We start from the raw sequence: 22,930 nt of genomic DNA on the forward strand, positions 1-22,930 counted from the left end.
ATCCAAACGAAAATTGGTCTCTCTCGCAGCCGTGAATGAAGCCTGTAAATGAAATGATCATTTCTCAGGAAACCTTGTGGCAAATTTTCAAGAGCTTTCTCTTCATGTCATTTCAGAAACTGTTTACATCAACGCTGTGGCCGTTTGATTCAAGGGATTCTTGTTTATGAGTTTGTAATTATAACAAAGTATGGGGTATTTTCAATAAATTAGTTAATTTGTTCATTTTGAGTAAGCTCTCAGCGAATCAAACGCTTATTAATACGATCAACTACGCTGCTTTGAGCTTGAAAGAGCGAGCGAGGAATGGGGAAAAAAGGGGAGCGTCGTCGTCGGGGTGGGGGATATCCACTCACCGGCTCGCCGCGCGTCCATGACGGCAGAGTCCATGAGCACACGCGTGGATTAACAGCGCCCTCTCTTCTCCGGCTTTACATAGAGAATAATAGAGGGAAGGATTAGTGAATAAATTAATAGATGAGGAGAACGATATGGAACCGATAGCCCCACACACGCCACATTCAGCACGAGAGCAGACAACAATGACGAGCTGCCATGTGTGGATAAATCACAGCTTCAGCCACACTCTGGCTATACAGTCAGATCTGCGGGGTGTTAAGCTTCAGTAGAAAGGAAATAAATTGTTGGATTAATGAAGCCTTTATGTCTTTAAATTGATGAAATTCTGTCTTACTGTAGTGAGACATCAATTCATAGAAAGTAATGGGTTGGTGTATATTAAATGTTAAAGGTAATTGTGGGTAGGCAAGAGGGTGTTGTTATATTTGGACATTGACAAATAACATCTTTGCATTCACCTGTGTAACAGAAACAATTTATTTATCATCATTGTTTTTTTGTTTTTGTTCAAAAATGTTTTTTACATGAATATTTTGGGGAAAATGGATATGAATCACTACATAGAGAATATATGTGAGAAGACACAGTATACTGTAGCATAAGGTCAACGCACACATCTTCATTTCAAATCTGAACTCAAGCTCAGAATATAACTTTGCAAATTGCAAGTCCAATGAGATGAAAGAGAAACAAGACTGGAGAGTAAGAAACGACGACTTCTACCTCGCTAACTTGGACTGATAGCTTCGCTGTCGGAAAAGCACTGCTTCGGACTGGACCTCTCTGCTCAGTGACTCAGTGATGATTCAAGAAGCAGTGGGTAAAGGTACTAAGCGCTCGGGGAAGTGTGGGCTCACGTCCCTTCTGCGTTCATTTATCCCAGCCTGACCAGCGACAATTGGCGGCCGCCAGTGACATGGTCTCGTTTGTCGGAAACAAATTAGAGGAGGACGACAGCATGTCTTTAGAGGCTAAGTATCTAACCCCGCTCCCTGCCGTCTGTAGAGCACAGCGAGCCCACGCTGGATGTGGACTCCCAATTTTATTTGGGTCCTCACAAAGGCTCTGGAGGAGCTGGGCTTGGAGTGGTCTTCTCTGGAGGAACCCGCTCGCAGTCGCCTGGACGAATGATTCCTGCCCTGGTCAGTGGACTTCACCGTTCTTCCAGGAATTTCATGATGAACCCAACAGGTCATGTCACGCCTCCCCCTTGCTTTCAACCCCTTGCCATACGAGCCGAGGCCTGATCCCCGGGGTATCAGATTGGGTTCTGGGGATAATATATAGAGTATATTCACTCCAGTTCGCTCACAGACCCCCACAATTTTGCTGGATGATCCCCACCCGAGTGCAGTGTGCAAATTGACTTACTGGACAAAGGAGCCATAGATCTCAGACATCTGAACCACAGCCTAATGAAATAGCACTTCAGAATGTTTACACTGAAACAGATGCTCTCGCAAATATGCCCAGGGGATTGGTTCTTCTCCCTGGATCTGAAGGACGGGTACTTTGACATCCATATAACCCCCCATCCCAGACGATTCTTGAGATTCGCATACAAAGGGGTTGCATATCAATACTTGGTCCTCCATTCTGACTTTTCTCTGGCTCCCTGCACTTTCACGAAGTGCATGGATGGGGCTCCATCCCCTCGCAGGCAGAAGGGAATCCGCATTCTGAACTTCCTTGATGACTGGCTTGTTCTAGCACAGTCAGAGGATGAGCTAAGGTCCCACAGGTCCCTCCTCCTTGGTGTTATGGAATGCCTGGGGCTTATGATCAACCTTGCCAAGAGCCCTTTGTTCCCCAGCCAACTTATCTCGTTCCTGGGGGCGGTTTTAGATTCGACCCCGTATGGCGGCCTATTCGGCAACTCGTGGCCTCTTTCAAACAGGTAGCTTCATGCCCCTTCAAGGTGTTTCAGAAAATGCTGGGTGTCATGGCCTCCGCGTCTCAAGTACTGACGTTGGGCGTTCTTCAGATGCATCCCCTTCAGTACTGGCTGAAACCAAGAGTTCCGCCACATGCTTGGCGTCTCAGATGCCTACGCGTCTGGGTGGACTAAGTCAGTGTGCACTTACCAATGGCTGTGCAGTATTCACTGCGTTATTAAAAGCTTCAGTCATCAGAGAAAAAGGAGTTTTCCCCATAGCGTCCTGCTACGCAGTATTCGTTCCCGTATCTCAGGGAACCGAGGTTACTTTAGTACCGAGTACGTTTACGAATGCAAGTTTTATTTCGATCAAGACACCATTCTAACATTTTAGTTAGTCTGGAACTAGGCTTTAGCCCTGTCCGGGAAATTGCCCAACAATCTCTAATAGTTAATATTCCACGTTCTCACTGCAAATATCACATCAGTAATGCTGGAATTGCCCTATAACACGAAATTGTTTCAAATAGTTGAAGAGAATATTTGAATAGTTAGATGAAGCATTTGATGTCACACTGACACACTCCAGGACACTTATGTTAGCTATCCAAGGGAATGTAGATGTAGATTGAAACTCTTTGTGTGTGTTTGTGTCTGGTCTTAGAGCAGAGGGAGAGAGAGGAGCAGGAGGAGGGGAGCGAGGAGATTGAGGAGGGCCAGGACTCTCCAATCCCATCAGGAGATGACATTCATCTCTACGGCAGCCAGACGCACCAAGGAGGAACAGGTCAGTGAGTGTGTATGTTGTGCGAGCGAGTTCAGGGTGGGATGGCAGTTAGACCCAGAGCTGTTGATTAGCTCTGGAGATGCTACGGTTAGCAGGTCAGCTGTTGCCAAGGCAACAGTCTCAGGTGTGCTGTGATTAGGTCGTAGCCCCCCCCCCCTGCACCAAGCCCACACACGGTGACAGGTCACCTGTTGTCACTCAAGACCACACGAAATATGCTTATTCTGTTTCTTTTCTGGCTAGTCTCTGTAAAAAAAGTCAATTGGTAAGAAGGGTGGATACCTTCAAAAAACTGAAGTTACTTAAAGAACAATCTGTTTAAGCATAAGAAACAATGGGAGAAAATGTCTAAGACTATCTGGAGCAAGAAACCCTGCTTAACATGTGGATTTTTCAATAAAAAGCCCAAATGCTACGAATATGAAATAAGAATTCTTGCCGCATTTTCAGTTTTGAAAATGGAGCACATTAAAAACTATAATATCCCATGGGTGATGTAATATATCTGATATTACTGAAGCTGCTCAGAGCTCACAGCAGCTTTTGCGAATGAACACAGTAAACCAGCAGACAAGTGACCCATTCAGGCATTGAAGAAAACGTTCTTTTACTGTGTACTCAAACACGGTTAGTCCTGTTTTAAAATTCTCTTTTCTGCGAGACTGACTCCCGCTGTGCATTTGGTGGGCCGGTATTAGCACAAGTGGGGCTTGTTCACACGTTGTCTCGTTCGGTCTGATTTTTTGTCATCCTCAGAGCACGAGCCATCAGCTCTTGTCTAGATTAAAACCTTATTCCACTCATTCCATACTGCTGGGAATCTGAACTGTGTAGGATGTGAGTGTGTGTTGGTGAATATGTATAGACCAAGGCCTCGGAGCATGTCATTTCTAGTGATAATTCCTAACAAACATTCAGCCACAATATTAAGTAGGCTGCTGAGTTTTTTCTCCTGGTTCATTGCTGAAGATGAGGACAAATATTAAAAGTATATATATTTTATGTAAGTGAACAAATGCGTAAACCTGACGTTTTCCAAACCAAAGTGAGGAGAGAGTCGCAACATGCCGGTGAACAGTCATGTGAGAGGAGGCAGAGCCTCTTTAGTAGAGATACACCGATATTAAATGTCTCCACAGATACCGATAGCTGATTGTTCAGAGTGATATCTGCTGATGCTGATACTGATTCTGAAGATTCAATTAATATTTCTTTACCTTTCTGAATGATATTAATGACTATTTCAATTGAACTGGGGATGTTTCTTAACATTTTCTATATAGAGTACAAATTCATTGCCTTCTCGTCTTTTGATTGACATGATACATAGGCTGTTTTAGTCATCGGATTTAGCCGTAAAGAACTGATCCACTGAGACATCACCAATTGTCCAAAGACCGATTGTTAGCGACTGGCTCAGCTGGATTGTATTAAGGTGTAAGAGGTCTCATACCTAAGACCTCTAACACCTGCAGTTTTTATTTATAGAGCATTGACTTTGGGTACAAAATGAAGGTTGCTTTAATTGTAGTAGTCAAATGATATTACAATATTGCTTGTATTGTGTTATACGATTGGTATTTTGACCAATATTGTTATGAGGATTAAGCACAATTACTCATTGACTAATATTTTAAACAAATAAAATATTATATATTTCAGTGAATAATGTAAAATAATACATAAAATCAGTTACATCCAAATAAATTAGATCAAATAAGTCGTTCACTGTCATAACCTTCTGAAAACTCCTTAACACACATTAAAAATGTTCTCAGGGTACATTCAACATATGTTAACATATACGACTAAATGTCACAGGTATGGTGGTACTAAAGTTTGAAGAGTAACTGTAGGGACAGTGTACTGTGGATTTACTTTTGTGCTCTTAATGCAATGCAAACTATACAATTTATAACACAATCCTTGTTAAATCTATCACAATAACTGCTTGTTGGAAGCCATATTTTTTTATGTAAAACCTCCTGGCGTATTGATAATCAGGGTTTTTAATATCACAGTTATTTCAAATTCTGGCATCTTGTGACACCCTTATTTAATTCCAGTTCGTTGTTATGATTTTAAAGCCGTGATCCTGTTTAAACACATAATGAGACCTTGATATGATGGTTTAATAAATGTTTTGTTAACATAAACATACGTACATATTAGAATATAATCTTGTTGGAATGGCTTGTTTATAGTGTATAGTAAAATGATGTTTAATACAGTATGTCTTTAATAAATGTGTATCAAATGAAACATGAATTTATATTAGATTATGAAGCAAACACAGAGATGGGGCCTTGCATCATCAAACCATAAGTCCACAACACAGGATTGTGGTGAAGATCCGTCCTCCTGCCTCGGGCAGATCACTGATGCTGGTGTGATTGTGTGCAGTTTTGATAACTAGCTTATTGCTGAATTCTCTTTGGATTGGAGTTTGCAGTAGTGAAGTTAGAGTTCAATGAATGCTGCCTTTTATCTGATGTTAATACAGTGCTTTTGAATTGCATTGCCTGCAACTAACTGAGCTTTAATTGGGTGTTTAGATGCTTTGATACATTCCAGTTCAACGTTATTTGACCTCACCTAATTGTTAAATGCATACTGCATGTTGATCTAAAAAACAGCAAACATCTGAATATGTAAATGACGAAAGATGAGAGATAAAACATATTCATGGAAATGGAAAGAATGATAGGAGCGGTTCCAAATGGCAACTGTAAGCCTTTAAAAGGTTTGCGAGATTACGTACCGTTGTTCGTTTAACAGTTTTACCTTTAAGTAAAACTCAAAACTTTTTAAGTGGTGCTTTTATACTCTGTTTTTAATCCCAAACCCGTCGAAGGGGCTGTTTAATCCTGGAGCTGAGGCGGAGAAGTCCGACGCAGGTCGTGGTAATCCTACCCGACTATCTCTTTCCAGGGGAAGGACTTTGCACGGGCCACGCATGCAGGATCTTTCTTTTGATAAAGGCTGTCTTTCTTTATATAATCTCTAGATGGAGGAAGACCTGCATGTGGCCATCATGTATGGGATTTAAGATGAGCTCGGTGCAAACCTAAGCATGGTACTAAACCTGAATTAAACAAATAAAGAAGGGCACGTGGGCACACACGTGCACACCCGGCTCTCAGAGTCTGGATGGTGCTCACGGTGCGTGGAGCATTTTGTGATGTATTTGGTGGATCCTAGTAAACAGCACATCGGGTGTTATGTATTGTTCTGTATTGAGGGACTGATATTTGAGAGAATATTTGTTATGTTGGTGATGGTAGGGCTCTCTGGTGCTGATGGCTTTTATGTTTACTGTAGCTGTTTTTTCTAAACACTTTCATGCTATCAAAGGGCTCTTTTAGACACTACTGTATGTTCTTTTCTTTGGTTTATGATGGGTGTTGTTTCGGTTCACAGTATTTACCTCTGCGGGCCTTTTTATACTCTCCTTCCTATAGAATCTGATGTCCATGGCTGTGTTCTGCTCAACACATCGAGAAGGGTGAGAATTTCTCTCGATATTCACATGCCAAACAAATATTTTCAAAAGTAGTGTTCCTGCGAATCTGATTGGAGGAAGGTGCATTTGAAGTCGTGAAAGGACCAGTTTACTAAACCCGTTATTGCACATCAGTTTAATTCCGTATTGAGGCACCAATGTTTTTTTATATTCACAAATATTTCCAGATCTAAATAAAAATAAATAAATGTATGTTTATTTTGTCATTTTAATGTAATGTAATGTAATGTAATCTAATTTGTAGTTAAAAGTTTATGAATTAGAAAAGCAAAAAAGTCAAAATAAAAAGCATTTTCAGTATTGGACTATTTACAATCGCATACTTAAGGTTCACCATGGCTTTGAAAGAATTGGTGAATGTGAAATACTTTGTTTCAGTATGTGAAGCTGATGAACTTCGAGGAGGAGGTGCGGGCTCACAGGGATCTGGATGGCTTTCTGGAGAGGGCTTGCATTCTGCTGCACGAGGACGAGACCTCGCTGGACGACGTGTTGAAGACGATGCTCCGCCACGTCTCGCAGGACCCTCACACCGCCGAACCCGCCTGCAACTTCGAGGAGATCATGAGCTCGCTTTTCACAGACGCCGGGTCACAGGAGGTCAATGGTGAGCTTGTGTGGTCTTTCATGAGAAAAGGTTGCTGAAAACCTTGGAGAGATGATTTGACTGACATCTCAATGAATATGAGCACAGCAATTTGGCGTTAATCAATGGTAATGTTATTTATAAAGCTTTTTAAATCATAATAGAAATTTTACATTTAAAAAGAAATGAAGAGTGTGAAAGGAAAGGTTTAAGAATGAAAGGATAAAGGAATAAAAGGAATTAACAATAATTCAGTCTTTTGCCGTCCCCGTCGATCCTATAGCTTTAAAATGCATGTGTCAGAAAGAGGACTTGCTCCGACTGACCCGATAAAAGGAATTTAGGTGATAATAATGCTCTGCTGTCCAGCCGTTCACACATTAGACTCACGGGAATTGTCAGACCTTCCCAGAGGACACACACTCCTATAAGGTCAGCATCTCTCTGTAGCACTAACCTTACCTCTCACAGACACTAAGAGTGCTTTCAAACAGGAGAAAGTTCTGACAAGACTATGGGCAATTTTAACTTGGGGTTAATTTTCCTTCATAACTCACAAAGTACTTTGAATTTAAATGCCATCTATTGATGTATAAAATATACAGTATTTGAGTCCATTTTTTAAATAATATTACCGATTTCAGTATAAATTTATCTTTAAACACTAGTCCAGAAGCTCTTTCAGTTTCATTTGTACATATTTTACTTCTGAATCTTACGTGTATAATTAACAGATTTTTGTTTAACATTTTGATTCGGTCATAAATGTTCGTTTGATTGTATTTTGTTCAAACGTTTGTGTTGTGTTAACAAACTGAAACAAGAAGTTCTTCTGGACCAGCGTTGAATCAGTGTTGTTTACATTTTCTGAAGAGGTCTACGGCGTCTGTTTTTAATGTATTTATTTTCAAAATTGGTAATTCAATGAGGTATAAAGTAAGTTCTCCGGTAAGTTCTCAGTGCTGCACTCTTAAAATGGATGTGTTCATTTTAACACATTGTTTTGTGTTATTCAAGTTGTGTGAATATATATTTAATATATAAAATATGTATATATAATTTGTAAATATCTGTGATCATTACATGGCAGAAAATATTTTACTGTAAGTTTTTAGGTGCTTTGTACTAATATTTTGATCTTTAAACTTTTTAAAGTTCAGGAAGAGAACAGTACCGAGCATTAGTTGAGAAAATAGGTTTCGTCACTCTTCCTTGTTAGTGAGAGTTTGTGTTGACATGAAGAGTCGATTCCAAACCACTAGAGATACAGATAAGAAGCACTGTTTTTATGCACCTTTTTTAAAAACGATTAAAGTGTTTATGCAGTGAGAAGAGTGTTTTGGCAATACAGTATGTTATCAAACATGTCTCATTTACCTTATTTGTAAATTTGCACATGTTTGAAAGCTGTATTTACAGTCAATATTTAAATGACGTAAACACCTCATTAGGGCTTTCTGCCAAAAACACTTACGCGAAGCGAGAGAAACTGACAAAGAGCGTGAGAGATGCAGAAAAGCTCTTGCTGAGACACACAGGTTTTCCCATTAGAAACTATAATAGCCTGTGTGTGAGAGATTCTGTTCATGTGTAAATATCACCCCTGATATTTCTCACCACGCTCTACACACAATTATTTTCTGTCCTGATGATTCAACTTATGCTTGTTACTTACAGATTCAGCCGATACAGGACCTTTCCAAAGTAGTATTTAAAATGCATCGTACTAAGTATTCATGACCCCGGAATGTATTTATTCTCACAGCATATAAATCAGTCTGTTGGGCCACATGACATGCGATGCCCTTTGGTATTTTCACAAATTCTTTTTAGATTGTATTGATCATTTCCGGCTCACCAGTAATGTGGTTCTTATCACGGTTTGCAAATTCAAAATCTAGTTGAATGAAAACCCCTTCCTGGATTGTACTGTACCTTCCCTAATGTGTTCCCGTAGAGCGTCGAGTTGTGTGAAAGGTGTGCTGCGAATTATCACTCGTTGATCACAAAGTGAGGCCATTGATTTGGGGTTTTTCAAGTCTGGGGATGATGCATTCTCGCTCGCCTCTGTTGCTAGGATACATACCTCACATGTGAGAGAGAATCACATTAATGATTAGAGCCTGGGAACATGTAAATGAACTAACGTGTGATTGGATTATGAAATGTGGATGTCATGAATATGATAATGTATTACGAAACCATGAATGGGATCTAATTGTGATTGCGTAGGTTGTGTGCACACGAGAGGTCTTCACACATGCACACATTCTTTCATCCCAAAGTACTATCAATCTGTGTATCCAATTAGGATGAAACGGCAATGAAGATGTCATTCAGCTAAGACACAGGCTGAGTAAAAAAGGGAGAAAATTCATATTTCACGCGAGTAAAGAGACCTGAGCATCTGCCTGACAACCCAGCCCCAATTAGTGAGAGAGGGAGGTTGAGTGTGGCTGTGTGGGTGGGTTTTCTGTATTTATGTGTGAGAGAGATGTTTCACATTCGGGGTTCGGGACATGTGATTCTGTATTCAACCTTACTTTAACTCTTTCCTTTCTCACTGTACTCATTGTGTGTTTGTGTGTGTGTTTGTTTGTGTCCGTGTGCGCGCCCGTGTGTTTTCTCTCGCACAGACAGGTCGGCGAATTTCATTTTCTATGACGACGGTAAGAACGATATGATCAGATGGGGGATATTACCCACAATTCATCCGTGTTTCTCCCAGAGTGCCGATGTTTCCACTGGATGTGATTGACATGTACCATTAGCCTCACGGACATACGCGCATCTGTTTTTATTTATTCAGATCCATCAATTGACTGCCTTTTCCAGTTGATGCAACAACCCAATCCAATTTAAACTCAGTATCCACACATTTGAAATGCGTTGCTTTAAGTCCGTTCTGAATACTGAGTGATTTCCTTCCCCTTGGTGGTGCGGTAGATTGGGCTGTATCATCCCCACTCTCATTTTTGCCTCATTGCAGTTTGGCTGATTGGCTGTGCATGGATTTCACTGTTGTGATTGAAAAGCCCACTGTCATTCTGATGTCTTCTTCTGCTTGATATTTATGCAGAACACACACATGCACAGGAGTGAACAGACTTTTTAATAAGTTGTGGAAAAGTCAGTAGTGTGCGTGAATAAAAGCATCTCATTCCGTCCTGACGTTCAGGCCTCTGGCTGTTATCAGAGCCTAGTTAATTTTCTAAATGTAAATGTGTGCGTATTACAACTGTGAGATATGGCTCAAAAAAGTCTTCTTCGTAGCTTCCTGCCTTTTGACCATGTATATTTGATAAATCCTGAAATCGTCGCCGTCCTTAAATGTCAAAATTAGCTTTTTTCAGGAAATGGAAAAACCCTCTACTAAGTAACTATATACTGTAATGTTGAAGTTGACAAGCACTTTTGTGCAGTTTTTGTTGGTTAGATATTTGCAAAGCCCAGTAACAAACTATTCATGGCACAAACAATCACGAAATACGGAGACGCAAGGTTTTGTAAGCACATCAGCGATAGTTAGGTGTTTACTATAAACGGTGTTTTTTAATCGGAGGATTAACATTTCAACCAACCTTTGTTTCAAAGCAGAATAAGTGAAGTATATCAATTTCATTTATATGAATCAATCCAAAGTATTGTTTATCTTTAGTAATATGCTTATTTTTATTAAAACATTAAAAGCACGTGTAATGCAATGCAGGGACTTCCATTAACATTTGCGATGAACCAATTGAATCAATCTTTAAGCAATTTATTAAAGATTTAGAGAATTGATTTGAAGAAATCCAAATTTCTGACTCTATTTGCATTTCAGCAATTCAGGTTTTACGCTATTAGAATTTTCATTTTTAGGTGAACAATCCATTAAAAACACACATATATGTAACATGTAACGCAATAATCAAGTACTGAAAAGAAATAATGTACACACAATAAATAGCAAATTGATATAGATTATGATATTGCATACAAAATGAACAATGTTGGTCAGCATTTATGTATATGACTCATTAAACATGCAGTTATAGCTGTGCACAGAATGGCTTGGCATACTTCTGATTTTCTGAAGTATTGCGGCACGTGTTGTTTGTTTTCTTTGCATCTCGAAGCACACCAAGTACACAGTCATCTCATCTGCCAATTCACCGTAACCTTTACATTGCTCTATATTGCTCCATTCATACATTTACCCTCTTTTTTTCCTCTCCCTCTCATACCTTCATTCTCGTCTGTTTCTCCATGGTGCTGAGTGTGTTGTCATGGTGATACCCATCTGTCCAGAGTGTGAGTGTGCGATGTCTTATTGATGAGACAGTGTGACTGTGTGCCAGAAACATCCATCCTGCCTGCTAAACAGCTTGCACATAAACATGCTTTCACATACTCACGCATATTGTTTTTGATAGTCGTGCTTAACATCACATGTCACCTCTGACCGACAGGGGACATACCTGCACACACACATGCCTCCATACTGTTTGTTGTTAATTTGCTGGACGGCTCACATCTACACAATGCAGAGGGCAGGGCACACATGCACGCACACATACTGATGGATTAATTTGAATTAAACATTTGGTGGTGTTCTTGGAAAGGTCTTTATTGTCACTCACCGGTGGCTGCATTGATGTTTATTGTCCTTTGGTACGCTTCAGCTTCTGTTCTACCTTGATATGCATTAGCCTTTTCACGAAGAGACGAGGACTGTATTTGATAACCAGCCCCTCCATCATATCACCCTCTCTTGTGTTGTCGCCATGTACTGAAACTCAGTTGACTTAATCTTGGCGTCAGATAAGTAAACAATCTCACTATTTGGGTTTCTCATTCGCACTTGATTTAAAGTCAAAGTGGCACCAAGATTGTGGTTAACTTGAATCGATTGTTCAGTCGTTTCTCCATGCATGGTCACTGGTTGTCTTTATCGTGCACCAGCCTTCGATTTACCCCTGTCTTCTGTCTTTACAGTGCATCTGTTGTCAGAGACGCTGCAGTGTGTGACGGCCACAGCCACAGGGATTCAGTACCAGCAGTCTTGGCTTTGCATCCTGTGAGTAAACCGGGGGTCTCTTATGTTTGTAGTACTGACCCGATGGAGGTTCTTGGAAAGGGGTGTCAACAATATGATTCTGGCCCATGAAAAGGGCACCTCTGTACCGAACCGGCACTTGTGGTCACAAGTCTGACTCTCTAACCACTTGGCCACAACTGCCCACAAACCAAGTGACATTTAATTTAAAGAATGATAGCACAAATACGTTGTTCAAGTAAAGTTAGGTTTTAATAATGAAACAATGAAAAATGTTGATCAGAATTATTTGGGCCTAGCATTATTTATTCGAACACTTGATTTTTATATTTTGTTTTATCTAATGCTGTGTTTGTCATACACATTTAGTTGTGGCTTACGTGCCCAAATACTCTTGTGTGTCCAAACAATCTCCCATTTGCTTCAGAGAGGGGATCTGATTTTCACTTTTCTCATAATTGATGAGACTTTTGCTTTTGAAACACAACAGTCGTGGTGTTAAGGTTTCAAGTCACTTATCAAACCATTTTTTGCACTTAGCATTGCTGAATAACAACTTCTGGCAAGGTTTCTATTTCACATAATCAAAACCTTGTTTTTGGCAAGTGACCTAGACAATATATGGTAACAAAAGATAACCACAGCTGTTTTTTCACAGCAGCCTACGCATATATTATTATTAGATTAATATTAACTCCTAAAACAATGGGTGATCATATTTTGTCTAGCTCCTTTATTTCCTCTGTGTATGAAGTGCTCAGAGGAAGAAGATGATTCGAACAAAATACTTACACCATGCACAGCAAAGTTAAAGAACTTACCAGGATCTTCAACTTAAAAAAAACACAAACGGTCAATGAGAGAGTCAATGAAGGAAAGCGATAAAGGGTGAACCGTGTCAAAATGGCCATTCTAAAAGCAAAGGCTTTTGCCAATATTACTTTGTCAAGGAATTCTGTGGCAGGCAAGAACAAGGTATTTGAAAAAAAGAGCCATTCATTTTTTTAGAGGGTCGGCGTCACATCCTGTAGCTGCCGACATTAAGTTCAAGGTCCGAGATTCAAAGGGTTTATTGTGGATATTAGGGATGCACTGATATAGGTATCGGGCCCAAAACCAAGCTCATGTACTCATACTCGTATAGATACACTGATACCAAAGACTGATACCTCAAGTGGCATAACTCACTGAAATGTGTGCTTTGAAAGTTTGTGACATGAATATAAAATTGCCTCAAACACACATCACATGTGAAAAAAGACAGAGATATTCGTTTCAGTGTGTCGTGCTTGGAAAATTGCCACCTCAACAAAATAAAATACAGGCATAGGTATTGGTATCAGTATCTGCATGTACCAGAAAAATATATCGGTACTGGTGCTCTTTCTTTAAAAAATTGTATCAGCACATAGTGTATATGCATTACTTAAGAACTCTGTTCACCTAGAGTTTGTCTTTTCTCTAAGTGTAGAAAATATATTTTTACAAAATACTTTCAAAAAATGCACTGGTCAAGCTGTGCAACATGAAATGAATTTATTATAACTTGAGTATTTACAGAATGGAAAGATGGATCCTAAATGGAAATAAATGCAGGATGGAAATTAATACTGAGGACATGGGGGAAATGTAAAAACATGGCAAAACATGTTTTGTTTGAAATATTTGTTAGAGAAAAGGAGGAAAAAGAAATGAAAAAAGGATTATTGCCAACATCTATTCAAACTAATGGAGCGCAGTTATAATGAAAAGTGATTCATATCTTTAATTGTTAACTTTATAAACTATTAAACTCGTACACGATCACAAGGTGAATGTGAAGCACAAAAAGAGTGATCGAGAGACATAAATAAAGTCCTTGAACCTAGTTTCAAGTGTATTCTTTTTCAATAGCCCCAGATTTTATATTCTACTTATTTATAAGGTCTCGTTCTTTCACTCTTTCTTCATGTTTGTGTTGCAGCAATTTTAACTGAATTTCAAATATCTGTTAAAACAAAGCATTAAAAATAATATATACAAAGCGTTAAAACAAACGAAACCCTTTCAAGCTAAAATTAGGATCGATTTTGATGTGTGGTGATGAGGAAACACTGCTAGATCAGTTCCAGCCATTGCCGTTGTTTCTGGAGGCCTTTGAAGATGCAGATGGCCTCAGGGAAGACGCTGTCAAGATGGTGGGAGGTTCTTGTGTGAATGGATTTCCATTGTCCGTCTGAGAGAAGCAAGGTGAATAGGTGATGGACAGGACGTGACAGGTCTGAGGAGATCTTGCAAGTTCAAGCTGAGGTTCTGGTGTCTGCATATGATCACCTGCTGTATCCTGGGCTTGGGATGCGAGGAGGCGGAGCAGAAGTAAACGTTTGAGAGTTTAGAACTCTGAGAAAATTGCAGGTTTAGAAAGTCTGTCTGCAACGTAAAAATCCATCGGAAAAAGGCATATTGTATAAAACTGAGCTTACCTGAGAATAAGATAAACGTGGAAATACTACAGAATAGCACAACACCAATTGTGTTTGATATGAATGCTTGGAAGACACAGCTATTCTTTGTGTGTCACATGTCAATTATGATAACATTGACAAGTACAAGGAAAATCATTAGGGCTCAAGTTTCAGAGTCTTCATTGACCTCAGGGGAGAAATCACACTCTTGATCTGACCATTTACTGTCACTCCAAGTGGTCCTCATGGAACCGCTGTGTAACACTGACTGAATGATGCAATGTGAAGGAATGTGTTTGGATTTATTCTACCAATAGCTGAGAGCAGTGTAATCGAAGATCATCGCCTTCCAAATCTTTCGTGTATTCAGGACAGCATATATATATATACATACATACTCTATGTACACTACCATTTAAAAGAGAAAATGTTAAATAAGTCATGCAACTGTGTTCAGCTTTATTTCTCTCCTAAATATTTTAATAGAGATGTTATATTGATATAAACTGTAAAACAGGTGGTGGCGGGCATCAAACAGATGGAAATATTTATAACTTTATAAACCTAGAGTGCCGGAAAAACGTGTTTATTATGTTGACACCCCTGTTCAAGAGCTTTCTGTAATCCACTTAGACCTCAACCGATGGATTTTATAATGTTTATGCTGCCTTCTCATTACATATTAAATTCATCTGATACTGTCTGTGTGTAAATCTTAAAGAGGATTTATCAACTCTTTCTTGTAGCTCAGGAGTTAGAAAATGATGCTAGCAACCTCACGGTCATGGGTTCGATCCCAGGAATTGCACATATTCAGAAACAAGTGTATGGTATTCTGCAATGTAAGGCGCTTTGGATAAAAGCGTCCATCAAACGCTTAACTGCAATGAAATTCTTTATGACAGCTGTAATGTGAAGAACCTGCAGAGACGGCACGTGTGTATCTCTCGCCTGGAGCGTCCGCAGAACTGGGGGGAAAATTGTGCGGAAGTCCGTTACGTTATCCTCATTCTTGCACCTTCTAAAATGGTAAGATACTGGTACCGGTTCACATACACATGAATGCAGAGCTAAACTGAATAGCCACCACTGAGTCAACCGACTGCATATTTTGTCTGTTGCTTTGTTATAAGCATGTGTCTTAACCATGCATAATGTGATGAAACTCAGTTGACAAGCTATTTGTCTGTTCACAGTTCACATGTATCTGTATTGTGTACAAGATGTTAGTCTTCCAGTCCTGGTCTTGTTCTTCTCCCAGCAGTCTCTCTGCAAAGCATTTGATGCCTCCAGCTCATTCAAAACTCATAGCTTATTCTATCTGTCTGTGTTTAATATGTGTGTTTGTGTGTGTGTACAGTATGTGTTTACATCTGTTGTCGTAATCACTCTGCCACACTTTCCTTCTCTCTTTCTTTGTTTCTGATCATGCATACGCTCATTTCTCTATCTCTGTAAATCACATGCAAACACGCACACATTTTTATTACATTAAAAGCAGGATTGGCGTGCTGGCATGTGCAGATACATCCTATTTTGTGTGTTTTAAAACAAAGGGTTCACAAATGTTACATAAGTGGACTCAATCTTCTTTAATTCTCAGCATCCTTAAAACATGATGCATTCGGTTGTAAAATTGTGTAAAATAAAAAGGAATGTAAACGAATGTAATCTTGCAAAACCCACTGGAAAATTCTTGTCTATTAAGCATAAACCTCACTTAATTGTGTTAGATTTATGCTGGAAAACAATTGGCCAACGGGGTGAATTTATCTTGTTGTACAGATGTTTAGATATTTTTAATGGAAAACAGAGAAACTGAATTTTTGCAGTGCAGAGAACTGAGGAAGAGTGCACGTGTCCTCTGTCTTTTCAACTCATCATAATGCTCTTACTTTTATAATACAGTGTCAGCAAATCTGATTTAGTCTTTATCACCAAATGTACACAGGCGTGATCTGTGCGTTTGACATATCTTTTCCTAACCTCTCTCAGAAAAGCACTAAGACAGCGATGGAGCTGGGCAGGACATTCGCCAGCATGTTCTCCGATATCTCCTTCAGACAGAAGCTGCTAGAGAGTAAGACTCAGGAGGAGTTTAAGGAGGCGCTGGTCATCCAGAGGTACCACCTGACCGCCACGAAGCGTAAAACTACGGCCGTGGAAGGCGAAGAGACAGACCCACATAGCCAAAAACCATTGAAGGTGTGTGTGTGACGCGTTGCTTGTGCACGTGCCGTAACGTTTCAGGTGCAAATGTGAGTTGAATGCGATTGTCTGTGTTCGTTCTCTCTTCAGCTCTCCTACCCGAGCGTTTCTCTATTTCGTCTACACCTGTTCACACTCAGCTCACACTCCAGCGACTGACTTCTACTAAACATGTAGCTGCTAATAAGAATTTGTCTTGTTTGGTTACTCAAACACAAACTCGATTCGACATATGTGAGTGATAGACCACCCCGGCTGAGGTTAACCACCTGTGCAAGCCCTCTCATTTCTTTATAAAGACACCAGCGGAGGCCCAAATGTTTTTGTTTTCTTCGTTTCTCACTCCATCACACATCTGAGGAATGGTAACCAGGTGGAGAGGTTCATTACTTTGAGTGTATGCGCATGATCATCTGTGCCTGTGCACACTAAAAGCTATTCATCTTCGGCAAGCGACCAGGAAAGGTCTCTCTCTCTCTCTCTCTCTCTCTCCCTCTGTCTGTCTCAGACATACATACTGTCATGATGAATAAGTGTATCTTGGTAATGAATCTTTATGTTAACCATCTGGACACACACACACACACACACATTAGGGTTTCCTACAGAATTGCACCCCCCCCACCTACATTGGTCTGTACTAAGCATAACAAAACACTTATATTTTTTGGTTACACCTCATAATGTTCATTTCAGTTTTTTTTACTGAATTTATTTTATTATTAGATGTTGATGTTCATTTGCAAATATACTATCGTTGACGCTTGTTCATGCTCATTCATAATATAATAACCATTGTTATACAAGCTGAAATATGGAAAATCTAAATGAAGAAATCTCCATTAACCAATATGTTATTTAACTAATTATTTATTTAACAGTTGTTATGCGATTTAACCACATTTTACTGTAAATGAGATGAGTACTATTTATTACAAAAAATCTTTGAGCACATATTAATATAAACATCCAGTAAAACTTACTCACTTCTAAATTGTTCTAAATGGTGAACACAGAGAAATATATTTGGATGAATGGTTGTCAGAAAACAGTTCTTGGCCACCGTTGACTACCCTAGTAGGATAAATTGCTTTAGGATAGAAGTATAAATTCATTTATTTTTCTGTTGAACAAGAAGATATTTTGAAGAATGTAGTAAAGCAAACAGTTCTCGGGCACTTTTGACTACCAATGTTATTTTTCTTACGATGGTGGTAGATGGTGGCCAAGAACTGTTTGCTTTCCTGGTTACAAGCCTTCGTCCTAATATCTCAGAACAAAGAGATGTATACAGATTTGAAAGAAATCGAGGGAGAATGATGACAGAATTGTTGTCCCTTTAAGTATTTCATTATTCCGATTCAGGCTGTTTTACTTTATTCATGAGTTTATTTAACTCCAAAAACAGGTAGTGAAAACAATATACGACCCGAAAATCAAGTGATTTGGTAATATAAGAAGGAGTGTTTATTAGATCTGTGCTTGCGCATGTAACGGAGGAATTCCTGGAGCCGTTTAGACTGCTTTAAACACTTCGCGAGTGACAAGTTTGCTAAAAAAACCTCATATGCGCAGGCATACTCTGAGCATGTGTACCCAGGACACAGCATTGGTTTGGATGTCCGGTAAATTCTGTTTTAAAATATAATTCATAAAAGCTGTCCGATCACGTTGCAACTATACACGTAAGCAGTTATGTTCGCTGTTAAAATGCCGGTCTGACACTGAACCAGGATTCAATTTATTTTCTCTGCACCAAAAGAACAGCACACTGAACTCTGTCTTGTGGTGCCCTAAATCCGTAGTGAAGCAAAATCAAATAATACTCTCTCTCAAATACAAATCCACAATTACAGCAAACTTACTTTTTTCTAAAATGCTAAAACGTAGTTTTCTGAACCGTACATATGTCACGGGTTTTTCGCTGATGCAGCATTGTGTTCATGTTTACAGTAATGTTATGTAGCTGTACTAATGCTATTCTAATACTGGGCTGTCTCTCTCTCTAGTCTGCAGAATCTGTGTTCTCTCATCTTCTGTCTCTCTCTCTGCTGTGCAGGGGGCCCTGTGTGAGTGAGATTACACTGAGCTTCTGTGTGTATGACTGTGTATGTCACTGAGTGTGTTTGTGTACGTATTCCTCTGCTTTAACTCCGTATTTCTTCCCTTGCAGTGTAAAACACTGTTTGTGTTTGCTTTCGTGTGTGTACTGTATGTGCTGTGATTCTGCAGGATCCGCTGTATGTATTGTATGTTGTGTGCGTGTCTGTACCTTGGCCTCTGCGCTGCAATAAATGTATTTCAATGTTTTCCTATACTTTACGTTAGATGTGATGTGTGTGAGTAATCCTCTCTCTCTTTCTGTGTGTGTGTGTGTAGTGTAGAGATTTTTTCAGAGTTGGAAGAGGAATCTATGAGGATCTTTGCCGTCGCCTGCCTCTCTACCCATCTGACTTCACTGATGGTGTGTGTCGCGCACAAACTTGCATATCTAAACACAATATATCACAAATAAATCTTATGTGATGTAGAGACATCCCAAGTCAGTTCACCCGTCAGTTGTTTGACAGCACTAATATTTCTACACGTGCACTTGTGTTTGTATGAATGTGTTTGTCTCAGGTCTGGTGGGTAATAATAAAGCCCTGGTCAAATTCATGACGACGTCCATCTTCCTGTACATTGCCGTGCTGCTTCCTGCCATTGCGTTTGGCTCGCTCAACGACGAGATCACTCGGGGAGAGATTGGTGATCACTCACACAAACACACATTATAGATGTATGCACACGCAAACACACACACAGACTGAGCTCTTTTGTCTTTTGATTAGACGTTCAGAAGACGATTGTTGGGCAGAGTATAGGAGGAATCATCTACTCACTATGTGCTGGTTCTCCTCTGGTCATTCCACTGACCACAGCACCCATCGCTATTTTCATCAGCGGTATGTACAGAAATGCATCCGCAAGCATGCAACAACAGATTATAGATACACGTTCGCAAACACACATACCTTCGTGCCTTCATTTGTGGTCCTGGAGTATGTTTAGATCAGCACTCGCTGTTTGTTGAACACTGTTTGTTGATTGGGTAATGATGTGGCGTGTTTGGAAAGCGCTGCTAACCGCAGGATGAGGTGGAACAAGACTTTTAATCTCACAAATGGCAGAATGGGAGTCCAACACGGCCCCCATTTGTTTTGGGCAGAGGCGGATGTTTGCCCTGGCTTAGATGAGATTTCTCCCTAAAGCTCATTCCTGCTTATGCATTCGACACTTTCTACGGAGGACAAATGTTTTTTTTACCAAAAAACGCCATCTGTAATAAAGATCAATCCCAATCAAAGATCCTTCATTGAGGTTTCTGTTGATTGATTCAAATAATTATTTAACCGTTTATGAAAATGTTTGAAAACGAAAGATTTACAATGTGTTATAATCACATTAATATAAGATTTTAGCTGATTACGGTTTATTTCACATGTCTTTTTTTTCTGTTAATGCAAGGGATCAATAACCCCTTTTCTGCTTCTGTGTAATGTTTGTGTGGATACAGTGATTAGAGGGATCTGTGATGATTACGAGCTAGACTTCCCAGCGTTTTACGCATGCATCGGCTTGTGGAACAGCCTCTTCCTCATCATGGGAGGAGTCTTCAACCTCAGTCTGCTTGTTAAGCTCTTCAAGAGGTCAGAAACACACACGCTCACCTGCAAATACAGCGAACATACTCCTGCAGTCATTAGTGCTGAGACTGATATGCTTTTTGTTCTCTATGTTTATGACCCACAGGTCGATAGAGGAGGTGATAGCTTTGTTCATTTCCATTGCTTTTGTAGCAGATGCAGTTAAGGGCACTGTCAAGAGTGAGTGATATACACACACGTCTACACAGTTATGCACTTTGGATGATGTGGATTTCTGCATGGACGATTCTTAGATGACAATTTAATCTTCATTATAAGTATAGGGGAGAACGGGGCTAGTTATTGCGCTCTTTTCTTCAGTGAATATTAGTCAGGGTAGGTTTGAATTTGAAACTCTGTTTCTGTATATGTAAATTATACATATAGTATATATGGTTGTGTGATCTTAGCGACTGTTATGGTCGTGAGGGGAGAACCCAATTGCAGGCAGCGAAACGGGGATGAAGGGGTTAACAGAAGGGACTTTAATATATATATATATAAACAGAAAAACAAAAACCCACGAGGGGGTAACAAAGGAGTACACAATAGCAAAACACGACAAATTGAAAACCAAAGACTCAAGAACTCAACTATAAACACTAAGACTAACCTGAACACTCAAAGACTAGATTTTAAAGTTTCTTACACAACAAGGCTTAGGACAGGGTAACAAGTACAACGAACCAGCACAAGACAATGAACACGAGGATGTTTTAAAGGGAGACAGACAAAGGATAATTAACAAGGGTCAGGTGCGGGTACTGAAACACTCAGGGAAGGTTAACAAGGAAACGAGATGGCGGGAAACACTGACGAGACACGAGAAAGCACATGGCTTTCTTACACAAAACCTAAGGCTATGCCATGACTCCGCTGCAAGACCAAAAATAAACATGACATGATAGCGGAATCATGACATAAGCCCCCCCTTAAATGAACACCTCCAGGTGTTCATCAAGGGGTAGACTAACAAGACAAGACAGACTGGGAACACGACAATACAAGGCAAAACAAAGAAAACAATATCAGGGGGAAACAAGCAAGCAAAATCACAGGGTTGGGGTGAGACAATAAAAATAATAAACATGGGAGGGGGGGTGGGGGAACAACAAAGTTCACGGGAGAGTGTCCAAGAGGGTAGGGATAGGGTGGGACAGTCCTAGTTCCCGGGGGCGCTCGCGAGCGTGGAATCCCCGGGGACTTGATGGGAGAAGTCCTCGGGGGAACTGTTCTTGTTCCCGGCTGGAAGGCCGGCTGAGCCACAGGCTGGAAGGCCGGCTGGATAGGACTGGGTGCAGGACTTGACGCCGGCTGGAAGGCCGGCAGGGCAGGACTGGGTGCAGGACTTGACGCCGGCTGGAAGGCCGGCAGGGCAGGACTGGGTGCAGGACTTGACGCCGGCTGGAAGGCCGGCAGGGCAGGACTGGGTGCAGGACTTGGCACTTGCGTGTACGCCTGAGCAGGACTTGGCACTTGCGTGGACGCCTGGGCAGGACTTGGCACTTGACTGAGTGCAGGTGGGACCACCGGACTTGGGACCACCGGACTTGGGACCACCGGACTTGGGACCACCGGACTTGGGACCACCGGACTTGGGACCACCGGACTTGGGACCACCGGACTTGACGGGACCACCGGACTTGACGGGACCACCGGACTTGACGGGACCACCGGACTTGACGGGACCACCGGACTTGACGGGACCACCGGACTTGACGGGACCACCGGACTTGACGGGACACCAGGAGGCCCGCTGGACAGGGCCCCCCTGCCCGTATGACACCCCCCCAAAAAATATTTGGGCTGAGTTCCGGCGTTCTCCTCCGGCTGGAACCTCGGGCTGGACACCACACCCCTCCTCGGCTTCTTCTTCTTCGCCCGGCTCACGGTGGGTGTAGCCGGTTGCGTAGAAGCGGCGGGGAGCATGACCAGCTCCGTGCTGAAAGAGTTGAAGGGTGCCGAGGGTGAGGAGAGGCCCACAGCCCCGATTCGCCGGGTACGGCCCTCGGGGATGGCGGCCAGCGGAGAGATCGGTTGGGGTGAGACCCCGGACTCAGAGCGAGCATTGACGTACCGCCACAGGTCGTCGAGTTCCGGAGGTCCCAATGACCTCATCTCCGCCCGCGAAAGTGGGTCCCTCAGACCGGCATTAAAGAGCACCGCCAGCTCCTCTTCTCCCATGTCCACATCAACTGCGACATCCAGGAATCTCCCAAAATAGTCCTGCAGGTTTGAGTTCCCTTGCTGGATGCCGCAGAGTAGACGAGGCTTCCGGGATCGTGCCGAGGTCATAGCTGCCTGCTGGGTTCAGTTCTGGCTGGTTCGTTCTGTTATGGTCGTGAGGGGAGAACCCAATTGCAGGCAGCGAAACGGGGATGAAGGGGTTAACAGAAGGGACTTTAATATATATATATATAAA

The 22,930-nt window shown here is 41.1% G+C and overlaps 1 protein-coding gene across 1 annotated transcript in view; it reads left to right on the plus strand.

Moving 5' to 3' along the window:
* The window catches only part of slc4a11 (solute carrier family 4 member 11), a 47,760-nt gene that overhangs the window by 12,527 nt on the left and 12,303 nt on the right, over nucleotides 1–22,930 (plus strand). Inside the window, exons 3-13 of the mRNA XM_079472629.1 lie at nucleotides 2,901–3,023; nucleotides 6,485–6,528; nucleotides 6,925–7,153; nucleotides 12,110–12,191; nucleotides 15,520–15,643; nucleotides 16,610–16,819; nucleotides 19,202–19,286; nucleotides 19,445–19,570; nucleotides 19,654–19,767; nucleotides 20,379–20,511; nucleotides 20,615–20,688. Coding sequence (XP_079328755.1) covers nucleotides 2,901–3,023; nucleotides 6,485–6,528; nucleotides 6,925–7,153; nucleotides 12,110–12,191; nucleotides 15,520–15,643; nucleotides 16,610–16,819; nucleotides 19,202–19,286; nucleotides 19,445–19,570; nucleotides 19,654–19,767; nucleotides 20,379–20,511; nucleotides 20,615–20,688 — 1,344 coding nt within the window. The remainder of the gene's footprint in view (nucleotides 1–2,900; nucleotides 3,024–6,484; nucleotides 6,529–6,924; nucleotides 7,154–12,109; nucleotides 12,192–15,519; nucleotides 15,644–16,609; nucleotides 16,820–19,201; nucleotides 19,287–19,444; nucleotides 19,571–19,653; nucleotides 19,768–20,378; nucleotides 20,512–20,614; nucleotides 20,689–22,930) is intronic.

Source organism: Barbatula barbatula (assembly GCF_947034865.1).
Source record: "Barbatula barbatula genome assembly, chromosome: 14".
Lineage (NCBI taxonomy): Eukaryota > Metazoa > Chordata > Actinopteri > Cypriniformes > Nemacheilidae > Barbatula > Barbatula barbatula.